Below are 15,384 nucleotides of genomic sequence, written 5' to 3' on the forward strand. Positions count from 1 at the left end.
TAAAAAAGTGATAGACTCGTATTTTTAAGCTTCTGCAGGAAAAAGAGCACAGTCCACTTTTAAATTTCTTTCTCACTGTATTCACAAGAACAGTTCAAGATATTTGCATGGATTGTTCCAAATCAGTTGCCAGATTCCTTTAAATATTTCATTTTTAGAACAATTGCAATAACACTTGTMAGATGAGCTGCTTCAACTGAAAAATATAGTTTGACTTTCTGAACTACTTTGAGAAAAGAATGGAGAGAACTGACTGTTCTTGTCACAGAAAAATGTGATTCTGAGTGCTGAAGTGCTACAATAATCTGCAATAATTCTCTTCTGATCTTTCCAGATTATAATTTCYATTTGGTAGCTGACTTTTTTATGCTTTCCACTTTACCTTGTTTTCTTTTTATTGTTAACTGAAGAAATTTATTGTACTATGTAATTTACATAAAAATGCCTTTTTTTGTAGAATGACACCCCCTCCCGCCCCCATTTTTCCCCCATTGTATATATATAAACATGTAAAAATTTCATGAAAAGAAGCAGCTTTTTGACTTTACTTCTTTTCTTTTTCTTCTGTCTAGAATCCCTGGAAATTATATCCACTGCAGCAAGTCACTCCAACAGTGCAATAAGAAAGATGGTAAATGTTCCTTGTTTTCCTGATCACTTTTCAATATATTATATTTCAATATTTGGTGAAGCTAGGAGAGTGAATTGCATATCTTCCCTAAAATGGCAAGAATTGATTCGTTGGGTAAAAGATAATATTTCTACTWAATGTGTTTATACAGCTTCTGGAAATGAGAGACAAAATCTGCCATTGCACCTAAATTGTCTCAAGTGGAAATTAGGACAGACTTAGTTCCTCTCCTGGCTCAAATCACTGATAGAGCACTGAACTCTCAACCTTGTTTCATGTGTTTCTGTCAGGGCAGGATAATGTTTGTAAAGAGCAGTTACTGCTCCTCTGCCAGATTGGGCTGGGATGGCAGGAATGTAATCAAAATTGAGGTGTTTAGGGCAAGAAATAATGCAGTATGTATGTATAACTGCATTGTAAAAATTACCAAGGATAGAACATTTCAAAAAGTACTTCTTTCTTTACCAARTAAGTTAATCAGCCAGGCCACACATACTGGCTATAAGTATGTTTTTCAAAGCTAAGAGTGCTCAGATTTATACAAGTTCCCATAATTTATTTAAACTTAATTAATAATTCTTATATTTTCACTGTAAAGGAGAACCTAAAGAAGTTGTTAGAGATATATGAGATGCTGGGGGAAGAGGAAGACATCGTGAATCCCTCAAATGAGCTGATAAAAGAAGGGCAGATCCTTAAACTGGCTGCTCGCAACACCTCTGCTCAGGAGCGCTATCTTTTCCTGGTGAGTGCTGGTTACAGGTGCAGCCCCAGAGCGTGAGGAAATTCTCATTAAACTGAAGTGTAAAAGCTTGGGATTTTAGTCCTGATGCATTTTGTGTTGAGGCACAGCTCCTGCTTCAAACAAAAGGAGAAATCTTCAAGTGGTAAGACCTCAGCTGGTGCTAGACAGAATTAAATAATGTCCCCTTCATATTAGAGAGGTGACAAGCTCAAATGTGCTGTGCCTGTGACACAGACTAGGCAATAGCCTAGCCAGCATTTCTATGAAATAGGATTTAACTGAAGTGAGTTTTTCTTTTTAATAATTAATTCTGAGAAAAATGAAAAGGGAAAAAATGTGAGAAAATTAAACACTTTATATCTGGTTTAATAACTGTGCTTCTAGGCTGGGCCTTTAGACATTCAAACATTATTAAAGTTCTAATCTTTAATAAAGGAATATATTTTTTTCCTTCTCATGTAGTATTTTTTCCCTGTGATATGGAGGGTTTCAGGGAATAAAAACTTTAAGAAATGTTCTTCTATCTTAGAGAAAATAAACATAATGTCTTCAAATACTATTAGCTACTTATACAAAGCCAAACTATTTTTGTACAGGATATAAATACATACACTGAAGGAAATATTCCGTATTCTGCAGTTTACAGTAGGTTTTGCAGAATTGAGGCCTAAGAATGGGGGTTTTGTTAGAAGAGCTTTGTATTGGTACAGAACATTTGGTCTGAGTGTAGTTTGGTAATAAATGCTACAAATACAGCTGTCTGTACAGAACAATTATCCTTCTATTCACTGAAGCTGTCCTTTAATCCTATTTCTGGAGAAATAAGAGAAACTGTCTTGCATTAGAGCTTCTCATGTGTCAGCTGATCAGAAAGATCTTGCTTTCTCACCCATCAAGCCTAGCTTTGTGATATGGCCCAGCTCTTAGGGCACAAACTGTGGCTTTATCCATGTTTTCCTTTGTGCCAAACCAYGTATTCATTTCCCCCCCAGTTTAACAATATGCTGCTCTACTGCGTCCCCAAATTCAGCCTGGTAGGATCCAAGTTCTCWGTTCGAACCAGGGTTGGCATAGATGGCATGAAGATTATTGAAACCCATAATGAAGAATATCCTCACACCTTCCAAGTGTCTGGAAAAGAGCGGACGCTGGAGTTGCAGGCCAGGTAAGCAGCTTTTTCAGCCTTTTCAGCCTTTTCAGTGGCTTTCTTGAAGTTCAGTATGTGCACACAAGAGTGGATTAATAGATTTGAAGAAAGATGCATGTATTTCACCATAATATTGGTGTTTTCAAAATAGCCTAGGCTACCAAAAACCCATAAATTGACAGTCCAAAAATCTCTCTGAGTCCCAAGTATCAACCTCCTCCTGGATAGCAAGTTGTGTTTTTAGTTCTTGTGTCCTTTTCCTCCACCTGCACTCTTCTGACTGGCACTTTTCCTGCTTTTCTTATTTGTCCTTGCATCATCCTTTTGCTGAGTTACCTTCCCCTTTTTGCACTGCCCAGACCAAATCTGTGTTTAGACTGTCCCACTTCAAATAAGGCAAAATTATSCTCCTCTCCTTTTGGACCTGCTTARAAATCCTGTTCTTAGCAGTCAGGATTTCATTGCAGAGAGGTGAGGATTGAATAAGCAGGAAAATGTCCATGGTGGATTCTGTGTTGGGATTCTGGAGTTCTGTGTTGGGGGACAAAGGAGAGCTTGCTGGCCAAATGAGATGGCAAGCTACTTCCCTTTACAGAGAAAGGAAATATTTAATGAGGTAAATACTTAATGAATAATATTTCATGAGAATAATATTTAATGAGAGTTGCAGGAGTAAATATGCAAAGATAACAGCTATTTGCCTACACTTTCATTCAACTTTAAATTGAATCCTTGAGTCCTTACTGCTATCTGTATCTGTTCTGATGCATAAAAGGGACATTTCTGCTAAYTGGTTTACAATACTAAAGCATATTTTTCCTTTAGTTTAATTGGATGTTCTTCCTGTCACTGTTGAACAATAACAAAAAGTTAAGAAAATTACTTTGGGAGGGAGCAAGATTTAAAAGGTACACACGAGAAAAGTGTGTTAGTATGTGAACTTGTAACTCATGAAATGAAAGGAGAAAAGTATACCTCAACTTTGCATTGTCCTCTTTTCCTGTTTTCAAAAAATCCCAAAAATTAAAAAAAAATCCCACCACAAAACAAAACAAAAAACAAAAAAAAAACCCCAAAAAACAGACACCTCCAAACCCAATGGTACAACAATGAAAATACTATTGCTACCTTTAAATGCATTCACATTTAACTTTCTTCTTGAATTCACTACTTACTGGTTGCAATTTTGTGCAGCCTAAGGTCATGGTTTTATCTTCTGGTTTGGTTTGTTTTTTTCTAAGTTGGACAATTAGTAACAATTAGTATTGTTTAAATTCTTGAGAATTACTGGAGAATTATTTGGCTTTTGCAAGAAGTTGTTGAAAGTGAGATAATGTTTCCTGAAATAGTTTCAAACTAATATGTCAAATATTTCTTTTAGTTCTGAACAGGATAAAGAAGAATGGATAAAGGTAAATTTATCTRCATTCTTTATTTCCTAAACACTTTTTCACTGAAGCAATCAGAAAATTAATATTCTTGCTTGCTGTCTGCACCTTCTTTCTGCTGATCAGTAACTGGTCAGAATGCAGAGTCTGGTTTAAATTTAACATGTCTGAGGAGTTTCTCCACTGTTTCCTTAGGCACTTCAGAGYACTATTGAAGCTTTTCAGCAGAGGAATGAAACTTTCAGAAATGCTATTGCTAAAGAATATGAAGACATGCCTGTYGAAGTCTCTGTAAGTTGCTGTTACTCCTTTTTAACCTTCTTAGTACCCATTGTGTTCTTCAGTAAGTGGAAGAGGTTTGGCAGAAACTTCATTTTTGAGCTCGTGGTTTTTATAGCAGAGTCATTACAAAGTAGTCATCTTGCTGGTAATTGTTTTTGTTCATAATGCCAAATCTTGTAGACAAGCCTCTTTCTTTCTCCAAACACATAACAGAGCACCCTTTCAGTGATGCATCTTGATTTTTGACTGGGTTCTTTGTTRCTTCTTTTATAGATTTCAAAGTGCATCTTCAGCTATGTTTTGYAATTTCCTTTCCAGAGGAAGAGAATAATTACTTTCCCTATTTCAAGTACTGTACAGCTTCTTACTAGGGTTTTTTTAATTCTTGTGTCCTCCCTCCACGTTTAGAATGCTGAGCTTGGGAAGAGAGCACCGAGGTGGATCCGGGACAATGAAGTGACCATGTGCATGAAATGCAAGGAGCCCTTCAACGCCCTGACACGGAGGAGGCACCACTGCAGAGCATGTGGACATGTGAGTGCACAGCCCCAATGCCTGCAGCTGCTCAGCACTGCTGGACTTCCTGTGGCTCCTTGTTACCACAGAATCACAGAAAAGCTTGGCTTGGAAGGGATCTTAAAGGTCATCTGGTGCCAAACCCCAGGCCATGAGTGGGGACACCTTCCCCCAGACCAGGCTGGCCTTGAGCACTTCCTGGGATGGGGCAGCCACAGTTTCTCTGGGCAGCTTGTGCCAGTCTGTGCAGTTTGTTGCTGTGCTTTTAGGTGAAGGAAGCARCTCTCAACACCACCAAGGACCCTCTGCCTGCTTTAGTTGGTGTGGTAAATCTGGAATTGTGTAAAATGTCTTAAGGCCCTGGACTGAGTACATTGGTAGTTTTGAGTGCCCTCCACTGATATGAAGAGTTTCAAGACCATGTTAAGCTGCCATAATTGAGCATTATTTCAGGCAGCACTGGCTGACTCCCCTTCACCAGAAGACCACRAAGCTGTGCAGTTTTTCACTGGATTAACTTGGAGCTGCACCCAGCTGGGTTCAGGGTGTAACTGTGTGAACTTGGGTAAAGCATCAGGGAATGAAGGAATGTGAGGGTGGGGAGACAGTCTTTCCATGTGGGATGCTCCAGTGACACATCCAGCTTGAAAGCAATCAACAAAAGCAAAATGACTTGAGAATTTTCAGAAGTCAACAGGAGAAGAGCAAACAGACTGTGCTTTCTTCTCATTCCACCCAGCAGCTCTGCCTTTCTCCACCAGATGGTGGTACAAGCTTAGGTTTAATATTTGTGGTACAAGGTGTGTGTGATTTATCTCTGTTTTTATGCAGTGTGAAGGCTTGCTGCTTTCATAACGCTGCTCTGGTGTTTTGCAGGACACTTTTGCAGGAGACTTTTTCAGAACCTGTGAATTACTGATTTTACAGTTGTGATGTGAGGCTTTTCCCCCAAGATCTTTGTGTCTTAAAATTCTGTTAATGTTAAAACCACACCTTCTCCTTGCACTTTAAAACATTCTTTCAATTAAAAATTTAAAAGTTACTAATTTGGGCTGGCAGTGGTGGCTTTCCAGCAGTGACTAATTGGGAATATTTAACTAGTATTGTCTAGAGCTACGAGATGAAGGTGGTGATCTAGGTTAGCACTGCAAAGCCTTGGTTTACAATCTTGTTCAGATGTTTTGGTGATTTAAGTCCATTTATTTACCTCTCTTTCTTGAAATGACTACATTTATATTTTTTATTCAGGGTTTATTCATTTTTTTTATTCAGGTTATTTATTTACCTGAAAGAAGAATTCAGTGGAAAAACACTTCTAATGAAAGAACACTGAGATCTCTTTTGCATTTCAGTTACATAGACAGTGAAAAGAAAAATTAGTAAAATTCAGTGTGACATTGGCTTATTTATGGTTGGCTTTTAAAACTGCAATTTTTATAAATATAGGTGAATATATACATTTAAACATGCTAATATTTATTAGCAGGTTTAAAAAGTAGCCATTTCTGATTTTATCAGACTTTTGTCATTAAGAGGTAATCTCAGTTCATTTATTCTCATAAACTCATTCTGGTTACACAGAAAAGCAGTCAGTAAATACAAGGTTGGCTTGTACAGAAACAGGATGATTTTCTTCCTGCAGCATGACTTGTGCTGTATTCTGATTCCATACCTAACTCTAACCTACAGATAAAATTAAAAGCCTAATGTGATGTTATGCTAAATGCAAAAATTCCAGCAGGTGGATAGTAAAAAGCATTTCTGGTTAAGAAATATTGGCACAAATTTGGAAACCATTATTTTTAATTAAAGTATAGTTGACATGTTATAAAGGCATTATCTTTCTTTTCTGCAGAATTAGAAAATATACCACAAAATAGAATGATACTAATTTTTAATTAATTTTCATAAACCTTTATAAATATTTAAATTTTACATGTTTTTTATCTTTTTTTTTATGTTTCTAAGGTGGTTTGCTGGAAATGTTCTGATTACAAAGCACATCTCGAATACGACGGCAATAAATTGAACAAAGTCTGTAAGGACTGCTATCATGTTATAATTGGCTGTACAGACAGTGAAGAAAAGAAGAGGAAAGGCATCCTGGAGGTATGTCATTCAAGAATGCTCTATTTGTATAGCTGCAATCTTTTTGGTTCATCAGTAGGTGAAAAATTTTACCATTCTTGCAGGGTTTATTTCCTCTTTGAGAAATAAAAAGTATGTGCAGCAGTTTCATCCCATTCCATAGATTTTGGTTTCTAGCACTCTCTGATGGAAAACTGCTTCGTTTCTTCCAGCTTTTTTTATAATTTTGTGGGGTTTTTTTGTTTAAGAGAATAACCTTAGAGCTTGTTTGCTTCTTTCAGTTACATCAGCTCCTGTGACAAAATATTACCTTTCCTTAGAAATTTTCAGTTTTCTTCTTCTGCACTTAAGTTTTTATAGCAACAAACCCCACTGCTAGCCCAGTGATTCTGGAAAATATATACTCATTTAAAGAACTGGAGATAGAAAAGAGGAGAATGGGGGAGAATTTTGCTCTTCAGAGCCTCAATAGTAAAATACTATTTTGATCAATGTGTACAATGCACCTTTAAATTATCGAGTTGCTCTCAGCTTTTGGCATCAGAAAAGTCAAGGTCAATGGAAATTTTAACGCATAATTTTGTGTTCTTTCTTATCATCTCAGGTTCACTATTTAACTTGAGTAGCATGTTACTTTGTCTACAGATTTTAAGCAATTAATCTAATTTTTTCTCTAGGATTAGCGCTTGCGTGCTTTTGTTACTCTTAGAAATGTGTTTGAATTTGATTCTGTCGTAATATTTTGACTGCCCAAATAGACAAGTTGTCATGTTGGAGGTTAGTGGCACTTCAGTGCCTAACATGATGCTATTTTGGGAAYCAGACATTACTGTAGATGCTCAGATACAGAGAAAGGCTAGCTGTGGTAGGAAAATGAAAATTGGAGTGATGTGGAAGTCTATAACCCAAAATTACTGATGGAAAAAAGGAACAGATTGCACATGCTAAGGGAATACATGTTGTGATTGTATGTGTTTAACATATATATATATTCTTTCCATAAATCCAATCCTTCTTGATTTTTCCGGAGCTGAAGCTCTTTTGCAGATACTCTCCAAGATTTGATACGAGTGATGATAAATTTGCTGCTTTTCTGTCCTGTTTCTAGTCTTTACTGAAGGAAAGTTCATTTTCCTTTTTATTCTTTCTACTGTCTCCTAGATTGAATCTGCRGAAGTCTCTGGAAACAGTGTCATATGCAGCTTTCTTCAGTACATGGAGAAGTCCAAGCCCTGGCAGAAAGCCTGGTGTGTTATACCCAAACAGGAGGCCCTCGTGCTCTACATGTACGGTGCTCCACAGGTATGTACAGGGAAAATGGGAAAGATTTTACCAGTTATTGTCACTGCTGTTTGCAAAAGAGAAGTCAAATATCTTGGGAATGGAGGCAAGATCTAACCTGTACAGCAAATGAGAGGTAATGGGCAGGTTAGTTGCCTGTTCTTAATAAAGAACTTCTTCTTCTCAGGATGTGAAAGCTCTGGCTACAATTCCTCTTCTGGGCTATACAGTGGATGACACTCCAAAAAGTGCTGACCTCCCCCACAGCTTCAAACTGACCCARTCCAAGTCTGTGCACAGCTTTGCTGCAGACAATGAGGAACTGAAACAGAAGTGGCTGAAAGTTATCCATTTAGCTGTCAAAGGTGAGACACCAGAATGTCAAAATGAACTGCAAGTGAATTTAGAAGAGCAGCCTGAATCTTCTAAAAGATCTGAATGCTGAAGCTCAAGAACACACGTGGCGTTTTTAAAAGATTTCARTTGAAATTGTGGTTAACCTTTGTGTTAACCTGTCTTTGCTCAATCAAGGAAAAAAAAAGAAAACTAAAAAGAAAAAAAGAAATTTCTTACTACCATACACATCTTGGCACTTTATGTTTGGGAAAAAAATTCTGGTCTTTTTAGGGATCTTTTTCTTATATTTATGTTCTGTCAATAAAAGTGATGTACAGGTCCATTTCAGAGACTTTTTTAAAAAATGTGAATGCTATTAAAAATACTTACTAACTTTACTGTACTACTTGTTTGTTGTAATGCAATTTATTTTTTTTTTTAAATCCAGTTGCTCTTCAGTTAACATTTGCTACTYTCATTAAGAATGCAAATATTTGAAGCTTCCTACTTACATGTTAGGACTTGCAACAGGATAAAAGATATACCTCCATTGCCAAAATAGATCTGTACTTAAATATGCAGGGACAGTTTGGCTTAATGTATGTAGTTTATAGATTGATTTCCACAGTTCTGTACATATGTTGTATTCACTTGTATCTTTTTAATTAAAGTAATGCAAATTGTTTTCACAGGTATATTGGCTTTTAAGGTTTCAATTTATCAAGGAATCAATCTAATGATTTTCAATCTAGAAAAAAATACCTAAAATATGAGAAAACTATATATAATATATGTACAGTATTAAAAATGTACAATATTTGATTATTGCTTTGATTTCATGATACTGGGTTCTTATTAGTGAATAATTTATTTTAAAAGAAGCATGTTTTCTATTTGAAATTAAACACAGTCCTAAAYTGAAAAATACTGTTCAGTGATTTGTTTCAATAGCTGACACTTAACGATCTTGATATCTTTATGCATCAAAAAATTAGCAGTAATGTAAGTGGCATGCAATGGACAAATGAGTTCCAGTTGTGTTAAAACAAGTAGTGGCTTTTCTTCAGTGTCCTATCACTGTTAGCTTTTAAGAGTGCAGTARTTTGTTGCTCAAATGCAGTATGTGGTTTGAGAAAAGCAGCAGATTCTAAAAACCTTCTGGGAACGTGTATTTTTGCTATTATGGTCATTGGAGCAAAAGAACATTTTGAACTTAAGTTTTTTTTTTAATTTTTGTAGAAGGTTAGGTATTGTAGTACTTATTTATGGCAACAATCTTCAAGGATTATTGTTTTAAAGTGGAGCCTGCTTTAAAAAATTTAATATGAAGTCTGAGCTTGCAAATCTGGAATTTTATAACTAATATTATTTGTTTTCTGCTTCTGGGTAAAACGATTCAYTGGCTTTACAATATTAAGTTCCTTATGAACTTCCATTCCTATTAGGGTTTTTATATATRGAGGCAAATGACCTCCCTAAAATTTTTACTGTAAAATCCTTGAATGAAATATGACAAACTCAGAGGTAATGATTGACTATCAGCTACAATCACTGCTGTCTTTCCTTTTTTAAACCCTTAAAGGAAGGAAAATATGTAACTACTACAATCAMCTTGTCATAAGAACATTCAGGAGCCTTGCTTTTCAGTGTATCTGCAATCTGTGTTTTAAAACGTGTCAAGTTGAAGAGCTCAGGTTCAGTTTTGTTAGTAATGTGACGACAAATTTAAACTGCTTTTTATAATGAGTTTGCAAAAAAAAAATCCTATTCACTGAACTCCTACTCCTGCTTTACTGTTTCTGTGATACTATAGGGAAAAAAATTAACTCATTTTGTGTTTAGGATTAAGATCTGTTTGTAGTGCCAAGCATACACGAGCAGCAGTGTCCATCATTCCTTCATAAGAATGTCGTGTAACTTAATGTCAGTGGGATGGATTTTGCTCTCACCTGCACAGATCCAAGATGTACCACAGCCTTGAGATTCCACAGCTTTACACCAGTGTTAATARCAATCAGGACATGGTATGGTAGAGTACTAACTCTCCAGCTGACTCGGTGCAAGCAGCTCTGATTTMTCTTCCTTGGGTGCTCTCTGTGTCTGGATTTTTCTGGATATAACTCCAGTATTACTTTTTTATCTGATGTGCAAGCTCTTCTGTAACTCTCTTAAGAKATTTTAAGTTACTTCTAATGGCAGCTGTGTTTCCCTTTAGCCATGGGCAGCTCAAGCCTGTTTTGGTTCACATTGGTGAGTACCCTCAGATCTTTGCCAAGRTACACCTGGCTAATACATCTTGCATGTGCCTTGGCAAGGGATGGGGGAACATTCAGGTAAGCAAGTAGAACTCTTGGTGGCTGTCTTTCCTTCAGGGCCATCTCCCAGAAGTGGAGATCTTCTACAAGAGCCTCAAGTGCAATTGTGGGACATGGAGAGTTGTCTTACCGCATCCAAATGTAGGAAAAGAGCTTCCCATGGTCCAGTGGTTGAGTGTAAAAGGAAGAAGTTGCTTTAAAGGAGTTCTCAGATAAGAAGGATTGAGCTATACTGAAAATAATACGATGTTATGACTGTAGTCATGGAATAAATTAGRTTGGAAAAGACCACTAAGATCACTGAGTGCAGCCATTGCCCAGCACTGCCAAGTCCAGCACTAACCCATGTCCCTAAGTGCCACATCTGCATGTCTTTTAAACACCTTCAGGKATGGGGATGGTGACTTGACCAATAGATCCAATGCTTGACCTCCCTTTGGGTGATGAAATGTTTTCTAAAATTCGACCTAAATCTCCCCTGGCACAACTCAAGGCCATTTYCTCTTGTCCTATTGYTTGTTTCTTTGCAGAAGAGACTGACCCTCTCCTCRCTATCATCTCCTTTCAGGGACTTGTAGGGAGCGATAGGATCCCTCCTGAGCCTGCTCTTCCCCAGCTGAACACCCCCAAACTCCCTCAGCTGCTCCTCACAGGACCCATGCTCCAAATCCTTCCCCAGTTCCACTGTCCTCCTCTGGACTCCCTCTAGCCCCTCAATGTCCTTCTTGACATGTTTTTCATGTCCCAGAACTGGACACRGCACTTGAGGTGCAGCCTCACCCATACCAGGTACAGGTGGACAATCCCTGCCCTGGCCCTGCTGGCCACACTGTGTCTCATRGAGCCAGGACACCCTTGGCCTTGTTGCCATTTGGGCTCAGGTTTAGCTGCTGTCAACCAGCAATCCCAGCTGCTTTTCCACCAGGCAGCTTTCCAGCCTTTCTTCCCCAAGCCTGTAGGGCTGCCCTGCTGGTGTGCCCCAGATGCAGGACCCAGCACTTTGCCTTGTTGAGCCTCATAGAGCTGGCTTGACCCATTGATCCAACCTGTCTGGATTTCACTGCAGARCYTTCCTACCCTTCAGCAGATCCTTCCCAACCTGGTGCTGTGTAGTACATTCTGTTTGCTGAGCTCCTGCAAACTTAGAATTCTAATCCAGGTAGGAAGCCCTGTTCCAGTTAAATGATCAGGAGTAGCAGTTTCTGTGCYGCCTTATTGAGTAGCTGAAGCTGCTTAAATGGTTGCAGCATCTCCCAGGTGAAGCCCTACATTTGGGCATAAGCAATTGGAAATGAAATTAACACTGGGAGTTGTTTGTTGGGATGTTAGCCTCATGTTTGCCCTCGGCCATTAAATTGTATATAGCGCAGGATATTTAATTTACCCTAGGGAAACCCATTTTGTGTTGTCAGAATCAACAGCTTGGTCAGAATTGTTCTCTTCTGAGTCAGAATGCCTTGGCACTCAAATAAATGGTTCTGTGTGTATTTTGTAGGAAAAGTATGTATTACCTRATATTAAAGGACATCAGGAGATGGAGAAATTGCTTCCAAATTTAACCACCCTGTTGTCTTCGTTCTCCACAGACAAGCCCTCCTACAGCATTCAAAACTTTAAATTGTAAAGTATGATTGAAGAGGAACAAATCCAAAGTCAGAGCTGCTGTGGCCTAAGTAAGAACTATGACCAAAGCAGTGAAATTAAAACCATCATTCTAATGAGGTTTGARCTAAATTCTTAAATTCTTTGAGATAAAGAAAAAAGCCATTAAATTTGTGAGCATAAAGCCCTGTGTGTAAGGAATAAACTGTAACTAAGCATTCATTCATAATGCATGAATGCATGTGAATGGCTCTGCTGAATTATTTAAGCTTTGCAACTCTTGTGTTCAAGAAATGCTTTTTTCTCACTTTAAAAGTGATCAGTCTTCTRTGCGATTTAAAGCAGATGAAAAGTTATTTTGGTGGTTTTATTTGTGTTCAACCAGAACAAAACTTAATTTTATCATTAAGATTTTTTGGATCATAGTAATATATTTTTTGAAATTACTTATTTTTTCCCCCTACCATGGGAAAATAGTTTATCATGATATCTGCATGTCTGCACCATTCCTCCAGACCMTCTAAAAATTCTCTTTTGGTATCAGGYACTCCTGCTTGGTTGAAGAGCTGCTATAAAACCTGTATCATGTAGTATTTTCAAATCCCTTTACGCTGAGCAGTTTTGTTTATTCCAAAATGTATTTAACTTATATGTGCAAAGTAGATACTGAGAATACAAAACATTCTCTTCTATTTGGAGTAACATATAAAACCATTTTAATTGCATRTATATATGGTAGCACCTTTTTATGCAAAACCATCTCAAAGTGTTTTATAAATCTCCTCAAATATTCTAATGCCCTTTCATAGAAAAGAGGTTTTTAATTCTTCAAGTTTTTAAGTAATGGATGAMGGAAAGGCACTGATTAAATATAGGGTAAATGCACTACCACCTCAATAAAATTTAGGTTAGATTATAAAAGTATTGTCTAGAGCCTTCCAAATGGAGTCAGAAAAACAAAAATATAGATATTAGAAAACAAACAAACAAAAAAAAAAAACCCAAGTCGGGAAGGATGTGGACACATTTGACAGGTTGTTTGGGTTCATCAGCACATAGCCAGTATGAAAAAATCATCAGCTTTTCATTTCAAGAAAAGATGAAAGAAAATTAACAGATGCTAGTTATTTCTTATACTGAAGGAAAGACCTTCAGGAAAGAAATAAAMATTCCATGTAGGAATAATCCTAAGCAATAACAAAAGGTCTTTCTTCATACAGCTGGTATAAACCAGCACAGGCCTGCTGGAGCTCTTACACCTTCAGTGATTAAAATTCACAYAGAATCTGCCTTACATTCTATAAGRACACTTGTGAGMGAGGAAACTTCCACCACTTTGGGAGCTGCTGAGATAYCACATCTCATGTGGAGTCACAGAGCTCAGGTGAACTTCAGATGGGCCTTAGCTGGAGGTAACTGATGTAGGGGTGAGGGTAAACAGCTGGAAATACATATACAAAAGCAAACGATTGGAGGGAAATAATTTTGTGGCAGAGCTGACTATCCTTAAGATAAATCCGTAGGTGAAAGGGGCATCAGTCTTAGTCTGTGGTGTCCTGTTAWTTGAAATCTGAATGAAATCTATGGGGTTAATGTTTTTTGCTCTAGTCTGTGGCCCTGTTGGTGTGAGGAATTTATCTAGCTGGTTCTGACCCATGGGACTGTAGTATGTTCCTCAGAYAGGGGTTTTAATCTGCTAGTCAGATTGTTTCCTAAATCCTTTAACATAACATTAACTTAATGRTTACATATGTGTGTGTATATGCACATATGCATATGTGTGTATATGTATATATGTGTATTTATATATTTGAGACTATTATTCAGATGACTTGTTTTCAAGCAGTATTTTACAATCAAAAAATACACTGTGCTGCATTCAAAAGAGAATGYATAATGACTGTGTTGAGTATGCTTTCCAGAAAAAAAAAGAAGATGGAGGTAGATCTGCTGTTGTGGCATGTTTACTGTTTCAGCCCATAAAAACAAACAAAAAAGCCCCCAAACATGCTAATTCCAGTGAGGCATTTCAATCAGCTTCCTTTGAAAGCCTGTGATTAAATTCCTTTCCAGAATCAACTATGGCATTTTGTTTCACCCCTTCCTCTTCCCAGCACAAGTGAATGTGTTTTTTCKCAAAATCCTCGAGCAGATTTCTTTGAATAAAACATGTTTTCAGCCRCTGCATAACACCAGCCTACTTCTGTTTATAGTTCATCCTCGTGGATTCATTAAGTATTTATGGTGGAAACATTCAGAAAAGAGGGAACTATATAAAATMATTTTTACATCCATGTGCCCTAGTATTTTTCAGCCAAATTTGTTTCAGGTAGGTAAGGGTTTGCAATAGAAATTTTTCTTTTTCTGTCAGTGTATTTTCTATTCTGCAGCCCTTAAGGCAGATTAATACATTAATTTTAAYGGGAGCTGCATCAGCTGTAATGTTTGACATCAGAATTACAGGCTATACATGTTAATTTCCTTTATTATGGAAGCATTTCTGATTTTAATTGCAAAAACATTTCTTAAAAAATGTAATATTTGGAAGAGGTGTAAATTTGTTTTGGTTTTGCAATAAAGTGAATAATATTATAAAGGTGAAATACAAATGCCATTGTAAGTTGTGCAAATGTAAGTCGTAATTTTTATGGTTAAGAAATATATGAATGTAAAAAAGTTGAAGATATTGTACATATTTTCTGTAATATATGTATATTTGATCCTAAGGTGGGTGGAGAATTGTAAAAATTAAGCACTTTAATTCATGTTGAGTACTTAAAAAGAACAGAAATTTGTATCCTGTACAATAAAAGCATCATTAAATAAGTATTGCTGGTTGATTTTTTTTTTTTTTGGTCCACCTACTGTTCATTTTGCTCATTAAAATCTTTAAGCTGTGTTTCTTGTGTGTGACTCTGAGGACCCGCTTTGGAACACCAAAGTTTTTGGAACTTTGGTACCTAAATTTGCTGAAGTGCTGGTTACTCACAAGTACTGCATCAGCATGATCTCATGCATGGAATTAGTGGTGCTCTGAAACAAAAACTGATTGA

At 37.0% G+C, this 15,384-nt stretch overlaps 1 protein-coding gene across 3 annotated transcripts in view; it reads left to right on the top strand.

Annotated features, from left to right (window-relative positions):
- The window catches only part of FGD4 (FYVE, RhoGEF and PH domain containing 4), a 100,640-nt gene extending 85,482 nt beyond the window's left edge, over window positions 1–15,158 (top strand). For all 3 annotated transcript variants that reach the window (XM_057381757.1, XM_057381758.1, XM_057381759.1), the window contains 9 exons: window positions 573–631; window positions 1,230–1,376; window positions 2,369–2,541; window positions 3,905–3,935; window positions 4,107–4,202; window positions 4,602–4,727; window positions 6,678–6,818; window positions 7,959–8,099; window positions 8,266–15,158. In XM_057381757.1, coding sequence (XP_057237740.1) covers window positions 573–631; window positions 1,230–1,376; window positions 2,369–2,541; window positions 3,905–3,935; window positions 4,107–4,202; window positions 4,602–4,727; window positions 6,678–6,818; window positions 7,959–8,099; window positions 8,266–8,523 — 1,172 coding nt within the window. In that variant the 3' untranslated portion in view covers window positions 8,524–15,158. The remainder of the gene's footprint in view (window positions 1–572; window positions 632–1,229; window positions 1,377–2,368; window positions 2,542–3,904; window positions 3,936–4,106; window positions 4,203–4,601; window positions 4,728–6,677; window positions 6,819–7,958; window positions 8,100–8,265) is intronic.
- The last annotated feature ends 226 nt before the right edge of the window (window positions 15,159–15,384 follow it).

The sequence above is a fragment of the Malurus melanocephalus genome, unplaced genomic scaffold (genome assembly GCF_030028575.1).
Source record: "Malurus melanocephalus ecotype Western Australia unplaced genomic scaffold, MMel_1.1 scaffold_526, whole genome shotgun sequence".
Taxonomy (NCBI): domain Eukaryota; kingdom Metazoa; phylum Chordata; class Aves; order Passeriformes; family Maluridae; genus Malurus; species Malurus melanocephalus.